The sequence below is a fragment of the Scaptodrosophila lebanonensis genome, unplaced genomic scaffold (assembly GCF_003285725.1).
Source record: "Scaptodrosophila lebanonensis strain 11010-0011.00,11010-0021.00 unplaced genomic scaffold, SlebRS2 tig00000024-arrow-pilon, whole genome shotgun sequence".
Classification (NCBI taxonomy): Eukaryota; Metazoa; Arthropoda; class Insecta; order Diptera; family Drosophilidae; genus Scaptodrosophila; species Scaptodrosophila lebanonensis.
In genome coordinates, this window is record NW_022060538.1 from 2,222,692 (window position 1) to 2,242,326 (window position 19,635).

Consider the following 19,635-nt stretch of genomic DNA (forward strand, 5'->3'; position numbering starts at 1 on the left):
ATTGTGCGAACCTAACATTTTTGTTTACTCAAAAAGCTTCGCATTGCTGTTTCTAAAAACTATGCTTTCTTTGAGTAAATTATTTTTAAAGGCATTTACAATCTGATTAAATTTAGTTTTATCAGCGTCTGGCTTTTAATGGCACGTTCCCAGGAGCAGATAGTGAAGTTTTGAAAACATGCAAAGGTCACAGCCAAATTTGGCAAATACGGTACTGATAAATTTCTTTTCTTTTTTGGCCAAAAATTTTGTCACATTTCGCTCTTTTTTCCGATGTTATCGTAGTTAATAGAGCTGAATGGATGACTTGAAGCAAGTTCTCTACGTCACAAATGATAAATTGTAGATGTCATGCAAGTACATAAAACAAACAGCTATCGTTGATGGTATGTACTCGTTGTATGTATAGTTTATGGAACTGACAATTTATTGAACCTACGTACCGAACAGATTAGAGCATGGGAGAGTTTTAAAAGTTTTTAGGACCAGAAAAATTCTCTGTCAATTAAATCTTAATAGACTTTTCCGGTTGATCCAGCTCACTATCCACATCTCCTTCGTATCCTGACTGTCCCATGGAGTTGGTATGCGAAGGAGCTTGTTTGGGCTTAATTTCTGTTGCCGACTCATAGATTTCCTCCATGCTGGTGTTGCTGCTAAAGCAGGAGGCAAAGTGATGTGCGGTATTGTTTCCCTGCTCGGCCGCTTTGTTAAACATTTGGATCTTTTCACGCAGACTCAGGCTGTTACTACTGGCCTGCGGCGAAGGGTGCTGAGCATCGCCTGTGCCGAATTTTTCCAGAAATGTCTCGATTTGTTCGAAGGACTCTTTAGCACGATTAAAGAGAAGAAGACTCTCACCGAGTAGTTGACTCTGATTAAGACGTTCGAAGTCTCCGATAAGCTGACGCAAGTCACCAAGATCGCTTTGAGCCAGGCCAGTAGATTTGCTGGGACTTGCATTGCACGCTTGCGCACTCTCAAACTCGAGAATCAAACGCTTGATCTTCGTCATGCTCTGTGGACTTGATCCTTTCTGTTCACTGCTTTGGCCAAGCAACGAGGACACATCTCCGAGCTCTTTAATGATGCTCACCGAAGTTTGTATAGCCGAGCTGTGCTGCTGACACGTATCCTTCAGGCGATTGCGGAGATCGCTCAGATAGGTGCAAACGCGCACCGTACGCATCTGCTCGTCTTCTTCTCCAGACCGTTTAATAGGGTTGCTTTTGTCTTTACTATTGTTTGTGTCGGTCATTTTGAGTAAAAGGAGAAATGAAAAAATATTAAATTGAAAAGCCGAAAAAAAATGATTTGTACTTCATAAAATATTTTCTAATTAATGAAATTTTCAATGAGTTTAATATCAATGCTCTATTTGTGCAACTAAATATGATTCGCAGTCTGTGTTAAAGTTTAATGTTGCAACCTATTAATATAGGGTAATATTCCTCCTTTAATTAATTTACATTTCTTAATCAATTTAAACATGAGGGCAGATAAGCACTATCTGGTTGTATAAATCAACATCAATTTAGTAAAAAGAAATATGAAATCATTTTAAAAAATAATTGTTAAAAATTTTCAAAAAGCTTGTCTTTTTTAAATTTGTAATACATAGCAGTATTTAGAATATTTCAAAGTTTGCACATACATAAGTAAATCGTAACCGCATATAGTACATGCTAATCTCGTATATCTGTAGGTTTCGTCTGCAAAGGAAAGAACGTAAAAAACGTAAAAAATTTCGCCCCGTGCGAAACTATCCGTGCACCACTGTCTGCCGCTGCGGCAACGAGCGACAACAGCTGTTATTACGCTTCAGTCGTATACTTTTTGTTTTCATTTTGATTAAAGCATATTCCGATGATTAAACCAGTCGAGTAGCAGTGGAGAGTAGCAGTGAGAAAACCGCAGGAGTCGAGTGCTGAAAAAGCAAACAAATAGACAAGTTAAAGCGAAAAGCCATTGCAATCATCCAGTGCGTGGTAAACAAATGAAAACTGTATGCGTCTGAGCCTCGGATTTCCAATATAGTTTATTTAAAAAGACGCCAACGCCAGCAGAAAGCAAAAAATTATACATACGACGACTAATCGTTGACGAGGCGCAGCAGCAGAAACAGCGAGGGCGTAAGCGACAGCTACGAAATGTATACAATAGTGACGTTGAGTTGCTATTGGAACGGCCGGCTGCAGACGCGTTAGGGACTTAGACTCCTCTTCCTTCTCCTACTCCTCCATTTCGAGCATTTGGGCACTCCGACTGAGCGTGCCAGTGTATGCGGGGGCGTGGGCTAAAGATAATCATCGGGGTGGCAGCAACTGGAGTGCAGCAGCAACAGCATCAGCGGCGTTTACAAGTGCTCGGGACACCTTTTAGTAAACGGAAAACATCACCAATATGTCTTATATGACCACAAGGCACGCAACCAGCCTCAATCTGGACCTTGCGCTCGGCAGCCGTGAGTTGCATTTGCGCAGTCATCAGGCAAGCATTTTTCGACAGCGTCTGCATGTGGCTCAGAATCTCTACCAACGCAATATGACGGCACATTATGGCTGCGTGAATGCGTTGGAATTCAGCAATGGTGGGCAGTATTTGGCCTCAGGTGAGAAAGAAAATCGGAAACCTGTTGCGTCGTTATTTTATTTCATTCACAAATCCCTTCCGTTCTTGTGCAGGCGGGGATGATCGCCGGGTTCTGCTATGGCACGTAGATCAGGCGCTAGCCAATGTGGGTGAGCCGCGGGTCATGTGTGGCGAACATGCTAGCAATATTTTTTGCCTGGGTTTTGATACGCACAACTCCTATGTGTTTTCTGGGGGCAACGATGATCTGGTCATACAGCATGACCTTTCCACGTAAGTTCTGCTATGTTGGTTAACCATTTAACATTTGAACGAATTAAATTCTCTGAATTCTTCGCCGGAACAGTGGCAAAAGTGTTAACATATTCTCACATGATGGACCCGTTTATGGCCTCAGTGTCGACAAGACCAGCTCTAATTTGATCAGTGTAGCCACAGAGGATGGTGAAATCTTGGTATATGATTTGCGTGTGGGGGAGAATGACCCTCTGACCATTGCCAAATTTTCCGCACCCTTCAACGCTGTCGAATTTCACCCACTAAATGGAAACTTCCTGGCTACAGCCAATGCAAAGCGTGGCGCCATGCTCTGGGACATACGCCACCACACCCAGTAAGTTGGCTCATCATATACTTCTATTTAAATTTAACTGAGGTTTTTCTTCTTGGACCAGACCGCTTTACCAGTACAATTTTATACCAGAATCCCCAAGCTGTATGAGCGTCCGCTTTAATTGTAATGGCTCCTTGCTGCTGACACTGCATCGCCGATTACCACCTATTTTATTTAGTCCTAACTCAACGGAGCCACTGTGTACTTTCTATCACCATGAATATTTTAACTCGTGCACAATGAAAAGCTGCACCTTTGCTGGACCGGAAGATGAGCTGGTGGTATCGGGCTCGGATAATTTTAATATGTTTATTTGGCGACTCGATGGCGTAGACAGTAAGCTCTTGCTGGTTTTGTTTTATTCCCACATAGGCTATTAACGTTTGTATTTTTAAAGTGGAGCAAAAGGATCAATGGATAGATACTGCCCCAATAATACTTTCTGGTCATCGTTCAATCGTTAATCAGGTGCGATATAATCGTCAGCGCTGCCTACTAGCATCCTCCGGTGTAGAGAAAATAATTAAGGTAGGCAAGCAAGCCATCTGAAGCTGAAAACAAACTTCCAATTCTTGAGGTCCCTTCTTTTATGTTTAGCTCTGGAGCCCATTTGCGCAAGCGGGATGGCAGGGCTCCTTGCTGCAGAAGTCCGCTACACCATACTGCAATCGCACACTACACCGTAATGCTACAAACCACGTGTCACAGGACTTCAGTGCGCGCAATACAGACGAAGACGCCGTCATGCTTGCCTTCTTTGATACGCTGGTACAGCGGGAACTAGAGGTTTGGCAGACACCCAGTGCCAGTGGCCAAAGCAGTAGCGAAAGCTTGGCCACCTCCACAGAGAGTGACAGCAGCTCGCAATCTGAGGACACGCCCAACGTCAGCGAGCTCAGTTGGCAGGCGCATCCAAACCGCATTTTCTATCTGATAGCAAAAAAACGGCGTGCTCTATTGCATCTTGCGCTTAAATCCGCCAGCACGGGTGGCCATCTACCGCTGCGCGTCCGTGCCAAATCGCCGGTGACTACAGCAAATGTGGAGCAGCTGTTGGGCAGCCTCCTGGGGGGAAGCAGGCACTCGGCCATGCAAGCACGTGTCAGTGACTGGCTGGAGCAAACACATCGACTTATTGGCGATGATGAAATGCCAACTACGTCTGCGGAAGCGGCGGCGCGCGAACGCTCTCGAAGGGCGCTGTGGATCGAGGAGCGGGAGGACCAGGATGCCCCATCGTCGACTACTAACAGTTCCAATAAAACGCGCACGTTCCAAATGAGTAAGTAATAGAAGTACAGAAGTAAGTCTTGGCTTTCTACCTAAAATAGTCCCAGTTTTAAAAGCAACTTCACTACTAAATTTACGTAATAGGCATAATAGACCCATAGGCATATACAATGTAAGTGTGTATGTATGCATATGTATAATCACCATGATGAGACAAATCGAGGCGATAGCCTGTGCTTGTGAACACAAAGAAATTTTAAACAATAACAGCTTGGGACCCCAAACTAGTCTTTCCATACGCAGAGCACGTTTATTACAAAACATAGAACCGAACGGTGGAAAATCACTCGAAGTAGAAAGAATGACTTGTGTTTATTAAGATGTGTTTATGAAATTTTGTATTTGAAAGTTTTGTGATAATAGTATTCTGAAGTTATGTATATTAGAATTAGAAAATTCTTTGTTCATTGCGATATCACAACCAGGTTAGTATTTATACATAAGTGTTTGATAATGCTTCTCTAAAATCTGAACATTCATCAAAGTCGGTGCGCTATTTCGTATGCCATGTGAAGGACTGGTACAATCTGTCATTTGCTGTTACGCATGTTTCAGTTTTTTTTACGTTTACGTTGTGTCGTTACACTTTTACTAAAATCGTTGAATCAGATTCCTTTGAGCGAACTCGACCAGCTCCAAAGTTTTACTATATATAGAAGTAGCTAGTATAGTACTAATGAATTCCTGACCTTTTTCTGGTTCATTTGCGCCAATGATTCCAAAGCAGTTCTGTAGAGCACACTAACGCAGCCAGAACACATCCCAGGGCGAGCGCATAGAAAGCCAGCTGCACGTCGGTCAGCTTCAGAACCTTCCAATTTCCCACGCCCAGTGCGGCCAGGTACTCGGGAAATTTGTGTATGCTCCACTTCGCACGTTCCTTCATCTCGCCTGTCCACAGTTCAATGAGTCCAGCCGCGCAAGCACGAAGAACAACTGTGTTGACCATATCTAGGTAGGGCGAGTGGCGCTGTAATACATAGGCAATGTGATAATTCTTGGGACACTCGGGTATCTTGTGAATGCGATTGGTCATTATATAACGTATGTCGCTAAGCATAAGGCTTCCGGCACGAGTCACGCCTGAAAAACCTCCGCGATTCGCTACCATGCTTATTAATCGATCCTCGCCCTCGCCCACCAGAAGCATCTTGGCATGCAAGCTCTTGTATACGGCCGAGTCGTGACCAACAAAAAGATCATCCCTAAATGCAGGATGCTTAATGTAAATAGGCTGCTGCGATTCGTCAAGCTCCATGAGAGTATTGATGTCGCGATAGTATAATGGTCTAATATACACGGTGGCTAGACTTGATTCCAGCAGCGCGCCAAAGATAACGCTGACCAAGCAAAGCGAGGCGAGAAAAATGCGTTCCGAGTAAAAAGGCGGAAACTGGCCGACATTGACGCGCACCCACACCACCAAAGTATCGATAAAAATGCGCACCACAGTGCTTCGAAAGTTCTTCTGGTCCTGTCCAACTCCTACGATAGACTCAATGTTCAGTTCCAAATTTAGCCTGCGAATACATATCCAGACAAAAGCGCAAACGGGACCCACTAAAAGAAAACATAGCCACACATCCAACCGCACGGCAAAGAGTGGCAGTATTGACTGGGGAATCCGCTTGGCCTTTTGTACGAAAAGACAGAGCTCGTCCATGTACACGGCGGAGCTGAACTCGATACCGCGCGTTAGATAATCCTTAATGAAAAAGCCAGCGAATACAATGTCTAATTCGTGGCGGTGCACACGCCCAATAGCCCCACTAAAGGATCCGTTGTCCAAGCGGCCCCTGCATATTGGAAGTGAATTGCTCGTAAATTGATATTTAAAAAAAGAAGAAGGGAAATGACTGAATTGCACAAAGCACACTCACCCGAAGAACTCATCATCTGGCCACAAATAATTCAGCGTAAAGTTCATGCGGGCAGCCACCACACTGGCGAGCTTAGCATCGGCTCCCGATACGCTAAGTACGCGCTTGGCCTCCGCATCTCCATATACCGCCGAGTAGACCGAGTCAAAGATATAGCATCGCAAAGACTGGCCATACAAATTACGAAAGATGCGCGCATAGGCATCTGGCTCATCCGCTAACATAATAATGTGCTTAAAAGGATTATAAAGTAAGATGCGCGCCTCGGGTAGCACGTAGTAGATCCGATTGTGACCATGTTGTTGCCAGACTTTGAGCATAAACTGCAGCAAATCATCATCAGTCGTATCAAATAGCTCCAAAGCTAAAATATAAACGCCACCATAATTGACAAACTGTGGTAGGCTTTGACGCATTTGGGCTAAATTTGTAAAGAGCCAGAAGTGATGCCTTGCCTGCGAAGCAACTCCTTTACCGAATAGGCTCAGGACTATGGTGCAGTATGGCTGTCGCAGCAAAAATTGCACAAACATGTGTCCACAATCACGCAAACTGTGCACGTGCAGCTCCAAGACATCCGATCCGAACCGGCCCAGTATGGGCGCAAATGCATTGTCGAATTCGGAGTCCCAGCTATCGTTGTCGCTGTTCCTGATTATATCCTCTATTGTCACTTTTGCCTCGACACTAACGGCAGCCGCGAGCGTAAACACAATTAGCCAGAGGCTCGACCTCGACCACATTATATGCTCGACTGTGCGACTCCGTCGAGATTGAGCAGCCCCTTGTCGACACAGGGGCTGTATTTTTGTGCTCAAACAATAGCCACTTGACACCTGCTGGCCGATACATTCTATTTGCACAATGTCAATCGCGCTGACAGCCGATACTGCCAACAATGGGAAACCATAGACGCCCACTCACTAAGGTCCAGGAACAAAAGGAGAAGTAGACACAAGTTGAAAAGAGCCGGTTTGTAATCAACAATTATAATATATGTGTGTCTTTACTTAGCGCGCCCTTTCAATTTGCCACTCAAGCTTTCTGCTGTATGAGCTTGGCAAAAAAATTACCATATTAGTGCCTGCTTCGAAAACCTATGATATCACACTCTTCTGCAGCGCTATAGAGTTAATCTTTTATCCATTTTCTACTCGTTCAATTTGTATCTCAAACATATGGATGGATTGTGGCAACTTAACTGTTTTCATCTTCTAATTAAATGTTTAAAACATCGAATGATCCTGTAGGACCTATAAAATCGAGGTTAACATTTTAAAAATCTTAGAATCCACTTAAAAAGCTCACCTTGGCCTAAACTTAAGATCATTTATGTGAGATGCGATCCACGACAATGCGAGCTCTCACACATCGGTTCCGAACATTTATTAACTAAATACTACTAAGTAATGGGTCATCCGGCTTACAGGACAGATTTGACTTATTAGGTTTGCAGAAGGAGGGAGGCGTTAAAAAGTATATATACTCTTGATCAGCATGACAAGACGAGTCGATCTAGCCCTGTCTGTACGTCCGTGTTAACACATGAATTTCAGAGACTATGTAATTTTGTACACAGATGCCCTATGTGTGTACGCTATACGAGGACACCACATTTTACGGGTAACGAGATGGCGGACACTCTGGTAAAGGATTGGAAGAAAGCCTGTAACCCCTGACTCCTAACAAGCCCACTCACAGGTCACTGCTTGGTGCTTTCCCATGTCAAGAAGCTGGGCATCATAACAGAGGATAAATGCGGGAAATGCAAGGAACCGGAGGCGATCGAATCGCTGATACACCTCATATACCACTGTCCAACACTGGGTGATAACCCAGAGGGTTGTCTTTCTTAGGAAGCCCATCACTAAAGACCTACTGATATCAGAGACGTTGTGAGTTGGTGCAGCAATAGCAGCAGAAATGCTGTAGTATTTTTATACCCTGTACCCAAAGGGTACAAGGGTATATTAGTTTTGTGCGAGTGCTCATGGAACACACAGAAGGAGGCTTAGTAGACCCCACAAAGTATATATATTCTTGATCAGCATGACAAGCCGAGTCGATATAGCCATGTCCGTCTGTCTGTATGAACGCAAGGATCTCCGAAAGTATAAGAGCTAGAATAACCAAACTTGGTATACAGATTCTCCTGAGACCGAGAAAGGACGAGTTTGTTCATTTTTTCTGATCCCCCCCCAATCCCCCCCTATTAACGATTTTCTAAAACTCCCGTAATTCTTGGAATTTTGAACTAAAATTTGGTAGTCACATTAGGTTAGTGATTATATATCCGTATACCATACGTATACCGTATCATTATGATAGAATGATCGGAAATAAAGTTATACCCATATAACCAGGCCCAATGCACACATACATACATATGTACAAGTACACAAACACGCATAAGGCACGATTCTGATGTAAATGTAAATGTATGTATGCATGCATGGAATATTTTATATTTAATTTAGTTAATTAATTAAATTAATTAATTAAATTACTTTTTTGTGGGGTGGTACAGAGTTGAGCCTGCTCGACTTTAGCATTCCTTTCTTGTTTATATTTTAGCACAATTTTATATGAGAAATTGTGTAAAAAAAAACACTATCACTACTCAGTTTCCTTCGTCGTTAAGGGGTTTTTGGTACTTAGTAGTGTGTATTTTCATTAATACTATAATAAATAATAAAACTGATTCTATTCTTTTAAAATTTCGGATTTAAAATATTTATTCAAGAATACAAGTATTTAAGTCTGGTTGTCAATATTAGAGTCTGTTACACGATTGATCCAACAGCTTTCAACTACACATATAAAGCATTGCTCATGAGTTTTTATTTTGAAACAACGAAGAACTGATTATAAACTAACTGTCGCTCTGTCTTTGCAGTTGGCTCTGTGCAGGCTAGCTTTGAACAGATGGAACGAAAACGCAAACTTATGCACTTGCGCTTTGCCGCCGCCTTGAAGAGACGACGCACCGCACGACGCAGTGACCGGGACGAGGATAGTGTTATTGCCTACGAATCGGACTGGTTAGATGATGATGACGATGACGACGTCGAAGATAATGGCGATGATGGTGAAGGGGAAGCTCGTGAAACTGAAGCAGACGACACATCCACAAACTCATCGTCCACAGAGCAGCTATCAGAAGCGCCGAGCTCTTCGTCTGCCCTCTGTTGTATTACTGATCAGGAAACTAACAACAATAGTCAAATGACTACTAATAATAACAGCGCTGTCGCTACTAAGCCTATTAATGGACTGGACATGCCTGCGGTCTATAATGGTGAGAGCGGCACGGCCGAACCCGCCGGCAGCAGCAAATCCAAAATGTAAAGTGCTGAAGCCCTCGTGCACACGCTACCGGTGTTCCTAGTACACACACATATACCCATTTGTTACCACTATCAGCCAAAATCAAGGGACAATCACACTCGCTTTCCATATAAAAGTACAACCCAAGGTTTAAAATTGACTGGTAGATACCCTTAAATGATTTAGAGCCGTTACAATTTCATTAAAACCCACAACTATCCATATGTATAGTATATGTTTTACGTTTGATATCAAAACAGCTTTCGATAAAACAGAATATTTACTACATCTTTGATGAAGCATTTTTTGAAAAAGCGATTGCAATTCATTCAAAACTATGAAAATGTTAAGCTGTACGCCTATTATTTATTTATGATTATAATAAAAGAAATCATAATCATATAATATAAACGCTTTTTTTGATTAATTTTATTTTGTATTTAATTTTTTCTTCAATAAAATTTAAAATTTTTTCTTTTACTATAAGTATGCAAATGTAAAGTTTTGAAATACTTTTAACTTTATACAGAAAAACTTGGCTAGAAAGGCATATATTGGATATAATAAATTATTTATTGGATTGCTCATTTAATGAGATGATGCGCATTATATCAAAAGCGAGTGTTTTTCGTTCAATAATTACTATGTGGATATGGATATCAAATTATATGTTACCAAAATGCGTTCGATTGAATATTGGAACCAGCTCCTCCTCATAGGTATACCGAATTATTGTATGAAGAAACTGAAGAGCAAGAAAAACAAAAACGATAAACTGCTGGCAATCAAAGCCAAAAAACAAATAACTGACTTAGCTTGGGTAAGAAGTTTTTTCCAAAAGTAAACCTAGTTACAAATGTAAGTTCAATAAAGATTTATGAATAATATTTACAGCTAAGAAAGCAAAAATATAGTATACAAGTTCAAAACCTTAACAGAAAACTTTGTATGTTTCCTTTTGGCATTGTTTGGGCGACTCTTTTATTATTGTTTTTCCTCTTAATTATTATTTTGTTTGTGATCTGTTTAAAAGCTTATAAAAATTTATGGATACACATTAGAAAAAACTCATGAAATCGAACAGAATAATTTATTAACATTTAACTTAACTGCTGAAGCCGAAGAACAAAAATAGATGTGTGCTGTTCCTTGAATATAGATTTTTGGGAATGTGAATCTAGCTTATATTTCGAGTCCGACTTCGAAGGTTCAAGATGGATTTTAAAAGTGCGAAAATTGTATGTGATTATTTTATTTTCTTTCACACAAATATAATATCCTACTAATAATGTAAATGTAACGCTAATTATGTACGCGAGCTCGTCTTTATGTATGTTTAGGCCTAATATGCATAATTTATAGTACACTATACGTAATGCACGGCGAGTCGCCTGCTCAACAAATAGCCTCGGCATTCATGTCGCTCGGCTTGAAGGGCAACTGTAAGTCCTTGCAGCGTGCAATGACAAAGCGTTCCAATTGACTGCCGGCGCTGAAAATAAATTAAACGCTTTTATTGTCATTTTGATAAGCAAACAAGCTATTCATCTATAAACTTTCAAAGTCCCCATTTCAAAACAAGTGCCCAATATCGAAACAAGCGTCGAAGCAAAGCTACACCTTTATCATACATATAGAATAGTATAGTATCTGTACTGTATCATACATAAGACACACCTATTACAAGTGGTCTCCCATTCACCGTTATGGATTTTAAATACATTTACTCGTACTACAAAAACAGTGAAGGGTATCCAGTTATTATTATATTTTAAAAATCAGGGCATAGTTGGAATTGGAACAAAACAAAACTGTTTTTTGTGATACATGTAACATTTATAATGTGACGACAACCGATGTTTAATGAAAAATATTTATTTGGACGCTACGTTTGTGAATATATAGTAAATGGATGGATTCTTTTTTACTCACTCGTAAATCTCATTGCCCTGAACATTGTAGAGATCGCAATTTCGGAACACGAGTTGGATATCGTTCAGTAGCTCCTCATTTATCTGATAAGCTCCCATGTTTAGCTTGGACTTGACTTTGGCCAAGTCCATCGGCGACTTGATAATCTTGTGATAGTCTGGTACCTCGGAGGACAGCACTGGGCGCAGGAATGGCCAGGCGGATTTGTGCTTCATCGTCTGCTCAAGCAGATCATAAAGAGCGGCACTGTTTAGCGGCAGATTGTCGTTGGTGCGACGACCAGAGCGACGATTGTTATTATTGCTGGTACTATTGTTATTGTTATTGCTGTGACGCGTACTGGATTTTTCGGATGCTTCTCCATTCTGCATTGAAATTCGAAGCGAAGTTCGAAACGAACGTGAGCGTTTGGCATGCGGCTCATCATCGCCATCATCATCAGCATCTCCATCGGCTGCGGAATACCAAAAGCATTAGTGGTAATGATCTACTAATTTACCATAGTTAGCAATAGGTTTGAGTATAAGGAGTAAATATAATTCTTGCTTCAAGATAATTATTAGACATAGTAATATCTCGAACTTTATTTTAAAAAAAAAAACGTTAAGGCCCATACATTGCACAAACCTTTAAACTCAGTTTAACCTGTAATTGCCATGGCTTAAATAAAATAAAGAAAGATTTGCCAATCTCTTAACATACCCATATATATATGCAGATGCTTTACCTTACAATATTATCTTACCATTTTGTCTTGGGCGACGTCGCGTGTCACCACCCTTGCACTTTTTGCACACAAAGTCGGCGCGCGGCCGTCGTTTCAGCTGCTCACACTCTAGATGGTACCAATCATTACAGCGGGCACAGCACACTTCGCTGCCATCATACCAGCAAATCATGCAGATCTTCTCCTCCTCCCTAAAATGGGCGAAATGGAATTGGAATGTTTTGTTTGCATTGGTAATGATTCCAACTTACACTTCGCTTTCTTCTGCATCTTTATCGTATATTTCTTCGTTGTTCTCATCATCACCGTTGTCCGATTCTGCTACATCGGACTCATCAGCCATCTGCTCATCATCGCTGTGCGGCTCTTCTTCTGCCTCTTCATCATCCTCATCAAGTTCCTGCTCGATTTCCTTGGATTTTAACTGACGGCCACTGCGTCGTCCGGAGGCGCGCCGCTTGTGTGCAGACTTAACATTAGCTGATGATGCTTCGCTTGTATTATCGGACACATCCATTTGTTCCTCGTTGTTGTCCTCGTCGTTTTGCTCCTCGTCGGCCAATTCCTCATCCTCTTCTACAATGAATTTGCGCTTCTTTTGAGCAGCGCGCTTCTTCTGCTCCGGCTGCACTTCGTTCTTCAGGCCGAGATTTTTAACACATCGACCACAGTACCAGTTGCCGTCCGGCACTGTCCGCATTTTTGGCTTCATGCAGAACATGTGGGTGCCGCCGTTACATTCATCGCAGAGCAACATTTTTTCAGGATCGCTTCCCCGACGGCAAACAGAACAAAGTGACTTGTTTGTGGATCGCGCCCACATGATGCAATCATGAAGTATGTTCAAATGCAGAAAGACCTGCGCAAAGCTAGTACTTTCCATTAGGGAAACCTCCCACTGCTTGAGTCGGGCCTGACCGGCTCGCTGCTTTAGCTCCAGTTTCTCCTTGTTGGTTTCACGCGTCGTCACGCCATAGGGCTCTTTAAGGAAGCGTTTTTCAATGGCTTGCTCCACTTGAAGCAACGCCGACGCCAGCTTGTGTACCTGGGATTGTAACTCTTCTGATTCCAAGAGCGGCACATCATCGTCGGCACTGTCCTCCGATTCTATTTCAAGTGTTGGACCTAGTTGCTCGCCTGGATCGCGATACGGCTTGGAACCAAATGCCCGTGACACATATGGTTCGGCGCTCTCGGCTTCCAACTCACCGTCTTCCTCATCACCTCCATAGGTAGAGCCATTCTCTGAATTGACGTCCTCTTCCTGATTAGCTCCTCCTGTTTGGCGCACTCCGATGCCTATAGGACCCCACTGTAACTTGCCCTGCGGATCGTATCTGCGGTTTAGTAAATCATCGCGCCACTTTTGCATGTCCTTGACCTTAAGCCTGCCCAGGTCCCCCGTATATATATCCGATTCAAACTGTAGAATGCGATCGATAAGATGTAGCTGCATTACCTCGCTGAGATCGGTGTCATCTGGGAGGCCAAAGTTGGCCTTGCCATACTTTCGATGTGTTTCCTGGTGCATGGCATTGCGAAAGCTCTGACGCCGCTTCTCGTCCTCCAGGCTAAGCAAATCCACCGGACAATTTTTTACGTGCTGTTCTATTAGCGAGCGCAGACTGGTTAGCTCATCGCGAAGACTCGATTCACGCCAGCCTAGTGGATTAAGTGCATTGACTAATGCTTCGATTTCCTCCGGTTTGTAAATATATGCCCAACGCTGGCGACCTGCATTTCGATCATTGTGTACAATACAATTACGTTTGTCTCCGCTGCACATTAACAGCTGATATTGCGTGGGCGAATCTTCATTCTCACAAGCCGCTACATCCGTTTCTACGCCAGGGTCATCTACACTAGCTTCAGGATGTGTGCCATTGGTCAGCGAGCTGGTTGACTTGGAAAGCCCATTCACACGATGTTCCTGGTTCTCCTTGTTCTCAAGCGATTGCTTGGGAACCTCGGGTTTGCTACTACGTCGGCCTCGCTTGCGCTCGTCGCCGTAGAGCTTCAGCAGATATGTGCGCAAATTTTTTCGATTTGTGGGCAACTCCGCCAAATTACGTATATCTGCCTGGGTCTTATTTTGAGGCGGCTGATTCAAACAAATATCCATGCTGTCGGGCGGATGCTCTATAAATATGCCCGGTATGGACTCCAAAACGTAGTACTTACGATAGCAGCGATCAGAGCCCAGATATACCAAAAAATTAAACAACTGCGAGCGGAGCGAAAGTACCTGGGTCTCGTGCTTACGACGCTCCCGATCGGATAATGCAAGCAGCTCTGCGATACGCCGATTTAACTTGTCTCCAAGTGTCTTTTTCTTTTCAGCATCGCTTTTAAGCTCGTCTGTCATGCATTGCTGATTGTACTCGTTAGTCATCTTCCGCTTCTGTGAGTCTACGGCTGCCACTCTTCTGTTTTCAGCTGCCACCAGCGTGCGCAATTCTATACGCGCCTTCGCCGCCTGCTCCATGCGTTCCTCGATGACGTTGATGGTGCCCGAATAGGTGAGGATCTGGGCCATAAGGCAGCGTATGACGCGCATAATGTCGACAAAGCTGAACTGATAGATAGAGTAATTCTTGAGCGCGCGCAGGATATGCGCATGTTGCATTCGTAACTCTAGACCAGGATCTTCGCGTGAGGAATAGCCATTTCGGTACATAACCCTCCACTTTTCGGCGCGCTCCGTTACGGCAGCGCCAGATGACAGTAAATGCAATCGCAACACTTCGCTCAGTGTCAGCGCATCCAGTGGCAGCTCGTTGATCTTAAAAGAAAAATGTCGCTCGGCATAAAAGTGACTGCGTGTCGCATCACTCATACTGCGGTAGGGTTCCCGATCCTTTGGCCCGTATCCGATTAAATATTTGTGAGGGCACTCCTCCTCCTCCTCCTTTTGCAGGTCAAATACGGTGCCCAGCAAAATTAGTAGAATGTCCGATAGTGGACCTGCCACTTCGCGCGCTGTCAATGCTCGTGACATTTCATAGAAACTGAGATTTTGTCGGAATACCTCGATTCCGGAGAGCAATCCCGCGTACGAGTGCATGAATTCGCGCAGCATGAAACCGTCTCCAAGAAGCTGGACAGGGACGTGTGTGATAATAGGCCTGTATATGGGGAGCAGGCGCTGATCGCTACGCTCTAAATCATCCGTTTTTGTTAGCAGATTGTTACATTCTGTTTCGACACGCTCTAACAGCTGTGCCTTCTTCTCCGCCTTCTGACGTTCTTTTTCGGCTAGTTTCTCTATCTTCTCCAGACGCATGCGCTCCATCTCAGCCTGCAGCGATTTGGCCTTGGCGGCCTTCTCATTCTTTTGTTGCTCCACCGTGGACGGTTCTTCTTTGTTAGCTTCGTCACCCTTGACCAAATATTTATTAAGTGTCGCCTGCTTCTTTGTGTCCTTGCTGGGCGCTTGATCCGGCCGTTTGATTTTCGCAGGTGAGTAGCGCGGCATCTTCCCTATGAAAATACTTGAGAATGTGATTTTCCGGTCTGTCACGTACTGCTTGTAGACGTCTGGCTTGGGCCGCAGGATTCCATCCACTCGGGTCACATTGTTTTTGATGTACATTTGCAAGTTCTCGTTGGTGAACTCCATGCGCAGACGGCGCAATTGTTCGAAAGGCACGGTAATCTCTGTACTCTCATCTCCTTTGACCTCACGTAGGCGATATTCTAGGTCTTCGGTATTTTCATATACTCCGTTTGCGGGTTCAGGTGCGTTTTTCGGTGGTTTTATACCCACTACAATATATGATATGTTCTTTTTGTTCAGCGTCGTGACCTCCTCATTTAGAAAGTAACGCTTGCGTAAAAACTTAGTCACAATCAGATGGAGCGTTTTTACGGCCGATTGGCGGGCATGCTCAATTACCAACAGTGTGGGCGCCCGCAGGCTCTGCTTAAACTGTTCCATCTTCTTACGAGCGACACGCTCGCTTTTCAAAGCCTCTTCATAAGTGAGACTATCGCGTCCAGTGGCTTCGCACTGCCAGACCGTTGAATTTATGACCATAACGTGACGAAAGTAGTCTCTATAATGGAAAAAATTGTGTATTGATATTATTATTTAGTAATTTATAACAATATAAAAGGTTTCTATATATTTAATTCAAAACTAAATTTTAACGGAATCTATGTATATATATTTAAAACACAATGCCACTTTTCGTTGTAATTTTATAACTCAAAAACGGGCTCACCTATCCAAACCAAATGCTTAGGATTTGTTTGGACTATTTAGTAGATGGTTTATGTGAAATTTGCACAAAATCGGTCGAGTGGTTCTTCATTTATCACATTTCTTGTAACAAATGAATTCAATAAATGGCGGATCATTTTTTAATAGGGATTTTGCTGTAAAATTGAAACTTTTTTCAGATAGGGATTGTGGTGTGAATTTGGAGGAATCATGTTTTTCACATGGCCAACTTTATATTGACTGTTCCAGAGTCGGAACCCCCAGCCGTTTGTTTATTCATGCTCAAAATGGAATAACAAAAAATATTTTTTATCCAAATGTTTTGGATTAAGTTTTAAAATAGCTAGCAATAAATAAAATATTTTGCGTGCCGCCTAATTGATTGATTAATATTGAGGGATGTCTTGATAGCATAGGCGAATAGAACAAGTAGAGAAGCTAATTTCGGATGTCCCGAGTTTGAAATACTCTGTACATCTGCGTGCACTGCTTGATGATATATACATATATAGCCATAACTTTCTGTTAAAACGAAAAATCAGTGATTGCGAAGGGAGGGATGTAAATTCCAAAATATACATAAGGCATCTGGGACTAAAATTTGGTATCCCTAGGTCTTATAGTCTCAGAGATATAAGCGATTATACGAATGGAAAATCGGGAAATCCCCCATTGGGGGAAGTGGGGAAAATCCAAAAAATAAAACAATGAATGACCTTCGTGCAGTCCTGATTTAAATCCAATTGAGCATTAATGGAATGACATTAAAAAAGTCATTGCTCAATAGAACAAAAATAATTTAGATATGTACATACATTGTTCAAAGAAATCAAGAAAGTCGACAGGGGTGTTTGAGTTTTATCTTTTCTGTTGTGTACATTTTCGATCTTTCCAATTACATAGTTGATTCAGTCAAAACTCATACTCAAAAATAAAATATTTTAGCCACTGACGTACACCTTAAGCTGTTTATGTTAAATGTATATGTCTAACATATATATTTTGTGGAAACATTTCTGAGATCATAACGAATTTTACAAAAAAAAAAAAAAGTAAGTAGGGAAGCTAAAGTCAGTTGTCCCGACTGTGAAATACTCTGAAATACTATGTATGTTTAGAATAATTATAGAAATTTAAAAAATTAAGAAAATTAAAAAAAAAAACATTTGATCGATTTTACCTCTCTCGGTATTCGAACTCATGTAAAGGGCGTATAATTGCACATTTACATAGGAGTTGCGTCTGTGTGAATGTATGCATGCCTATGTGTGTCTATTCGTGTCTGTGTGAGCATGTTGAGTCAAAATCCCAAGAATTACGGGAGTTATGGAAAATCACGGATTGCGTGGGAAAGGGGGGTGGAGGGGAATTTAAAATACACATTTTCTGGGTATTCACATAAGGCATAAGGACTAAAATTTAGTGTCCCTAGCTCTAATAGTCTCCGAGATATAGGCGATTATACGAACGGCGATACGGAAAACCCCATAAGAGGGAAGTGGGGAGGAAAATCGAAAACATAAAACAAACATGTACAACGTACACATATAAGGCATCTTTGTGCAAAATTTGGTGTATCTAGCTTTTATAGTCTCTGAGATCCAGGAGCTCATACGGACGGACAGACTGACAGATAGGGCTAGATCGACTCGTATTTTCATGCTGATCAAGAATATATATACTTAGTGGGGTCTGCCACGCCTCCTTCTGCCTGTTACATTTTTCACCTACCGCAAACCTAATATACTTTTGTACATTTAATGTACAGAGTATACAAATTAAGAAAAACACAAAAAATTAAATAAAGTCGTCCTTTTTCGGACCTAGGATAATCTGGATGCCAACTTTGGTTATTCCAGCTTTTATAGTTTCTGAGATCCTTGCGTTCATCGATCGTTCTAGATCGATTCGTCTAGTCTCGCTGATTAAGAATATATATACTTTATGAGGTCGGTCATGCTTCCTTCTGCCTGTTGCATACTTTGCACAGACCTAATATACCCTTTTTACCCTACGGGTACAGGGTATAAAAAGCTATATTTTGCTATCAACTTTTTATATTATCTGTGAATTTTTCTCTAAAATAAAAAGTTGATTGTTGACAGTGACGGTAATATTTATTTCACAGTATAAGAAGTTTCTCCTTCTTCTTGGTTTTTAGATGTGGGACAACTTAGATTAAAAAAAATAAATAAAATGAAATGCCAGAACCGCACTAAATTATCCAGGGCACGTTGGATTATTTTTGAATTGTACAGTTTATAAGTTTATATTTCAAACTAGAATCCCTTACTGCACGCGCGCCATCATTAGGGTGGCAACGCCAAATACAGCAGCTGTGAATCTATTCGCGCGCTTTCGCCCTCACAAATGCACAAACACACACAGCGCCATGCGTTAGCATGTGTCGCTTTGTTGTATACTTTAGCACAGCATTTGCTTTGCCATTATTATACATCTTGTGCTTTGCAATAAGGCGAAGTGGGATGACAGACGGGTGACAGCCAATGCGACGACAGCGCTTGATGCTATTGGAAAATGTGGAGCCGTAGCCTTGGTGCCGCTCCTTTGTACTTACTCGTAGTCGCGAAATATGCGTTTTGTAATGTAGCAGCAGAAGACCAAATCATTATCGTGGAATGTTTCATGTTTGCTCTCCGATTGATTTAGATCAAATCCTTCCCGCTTACAAATCGGCATTTTAATGCTTGTTTTATTTTAATTTCCAAAACACTTCAATGTCTGTTGTTGTTATGATGCTGCCTCTTTGGAGGGAAATCTATGTTGATTGTTTCCGATGGAAATCAAATTGCAGAGCAGTGCAATTCGTTTGCCAACGTGCCTACGTACACAATTTAATGTTAATGACAACAGTGAACTCTTTTATGGTATTTTTGCACGTTTTAACAATTTCCTAGGCTTAATATTTGTTATTTTCTACCGCCGTAAATTTTTTCGAGCGCGCCTTGCAAATTATCTTCTTTGCCTAGTGATGTCACAAGCCATCGATGTATAAAATATCTATATATTTGTATTGGCGATATATCGGTAT

The 19,635-nt window shown here is 42.0% G+C and overlaps 4 protein-coding genes across 4 annotated transcripts; 1 reads left to right on the forward strand and 3 right to left on the reverse strand.

The window, feature by feature from the left end:
• Positions 1-380: 380 nt before the first annotated feature.
• On the reverse strand, positions 381-1,258 carry LOC115621911. Its single transcript, XM_030515745.1, has one exon. The coding sequence runs from the start codon at positions 1,256-1,258 to the stop codon at positions 506-508; it is 753 nt and encodes a 250-aa protein (XP_030371605.1). The 3' UTR covers positions 381-505.
• Positions 1,259-1,747: 489 nt separating this feature from the next.
• On the forward strand, positions 1,748-10,053 carry LOC115620528 (DDB1- and CUL4-associated factor 5). Its single transcript, XM_030513797.1, has 7 exons — positions 1,748-2,611; positions 2,685-2,865; positions 2,939-3,205; positions 3,267-3,541; positions 3,603-3,733; positions 3,803-4,487; positions 9,272-10,053. The coding sequence occupies exons 1-7, from the start codon at positions 2,404-2,406 to the stop codon at positions 9,721-9,723; spliced, it is 2,199 nt and encodes a 732-aa protein (XP_030369657.1). The 5' UTR covers positions 1,748-2,403; the 3' UTR covers positions 9,724-10,053.
• Positions 5,196-7,118, reverse strand: LOC115621523. The gene is made up of 2 exons (XM_030515189.1): positions 6,376-7,118; positions 5,196-6,291 (listed from the first exon to the last, which is right to left on the reverse strand). The coding sequence occupies exons 1-2, from the start codon at positions 7,116-7,118 to the stop codon at positions 5,196-5,198; spliced, it is 1,839 nt and encodes a 612-aa protein (XP_030371049.1).
• Positions 10,054-10,748: 695 nt separating the features above from the next.
• Positions 10,749-19,525, reverse strand: LOC115620766 (bromodomain adjacent to zinc finger domain protein 1A). Its single transcript, XM_030514168.1, has 5 exons — positions 19,162-19,525; positions 12,613-16,416; positions 12,380-12,552; positions 11,635-12,088; positions 10,749-11,194 (listed from the first exon to the last, which is right to left on the reverse strand). The coding sequence occupies exons 1-5, from the start codon at positions 19,281-19,283 to the stop codon at positions 11,098-11,100; spliced, it is 4,650 nt and encodes a 1,549-aa protein (XP_030370028.1). The 5' UTR covers positions 19,284-19,525; the 3' UTR covers positions 10,749-11,097.
• Between the last annotated feature and the right edge of the window lie 110 nt (positions 19,526-19,635).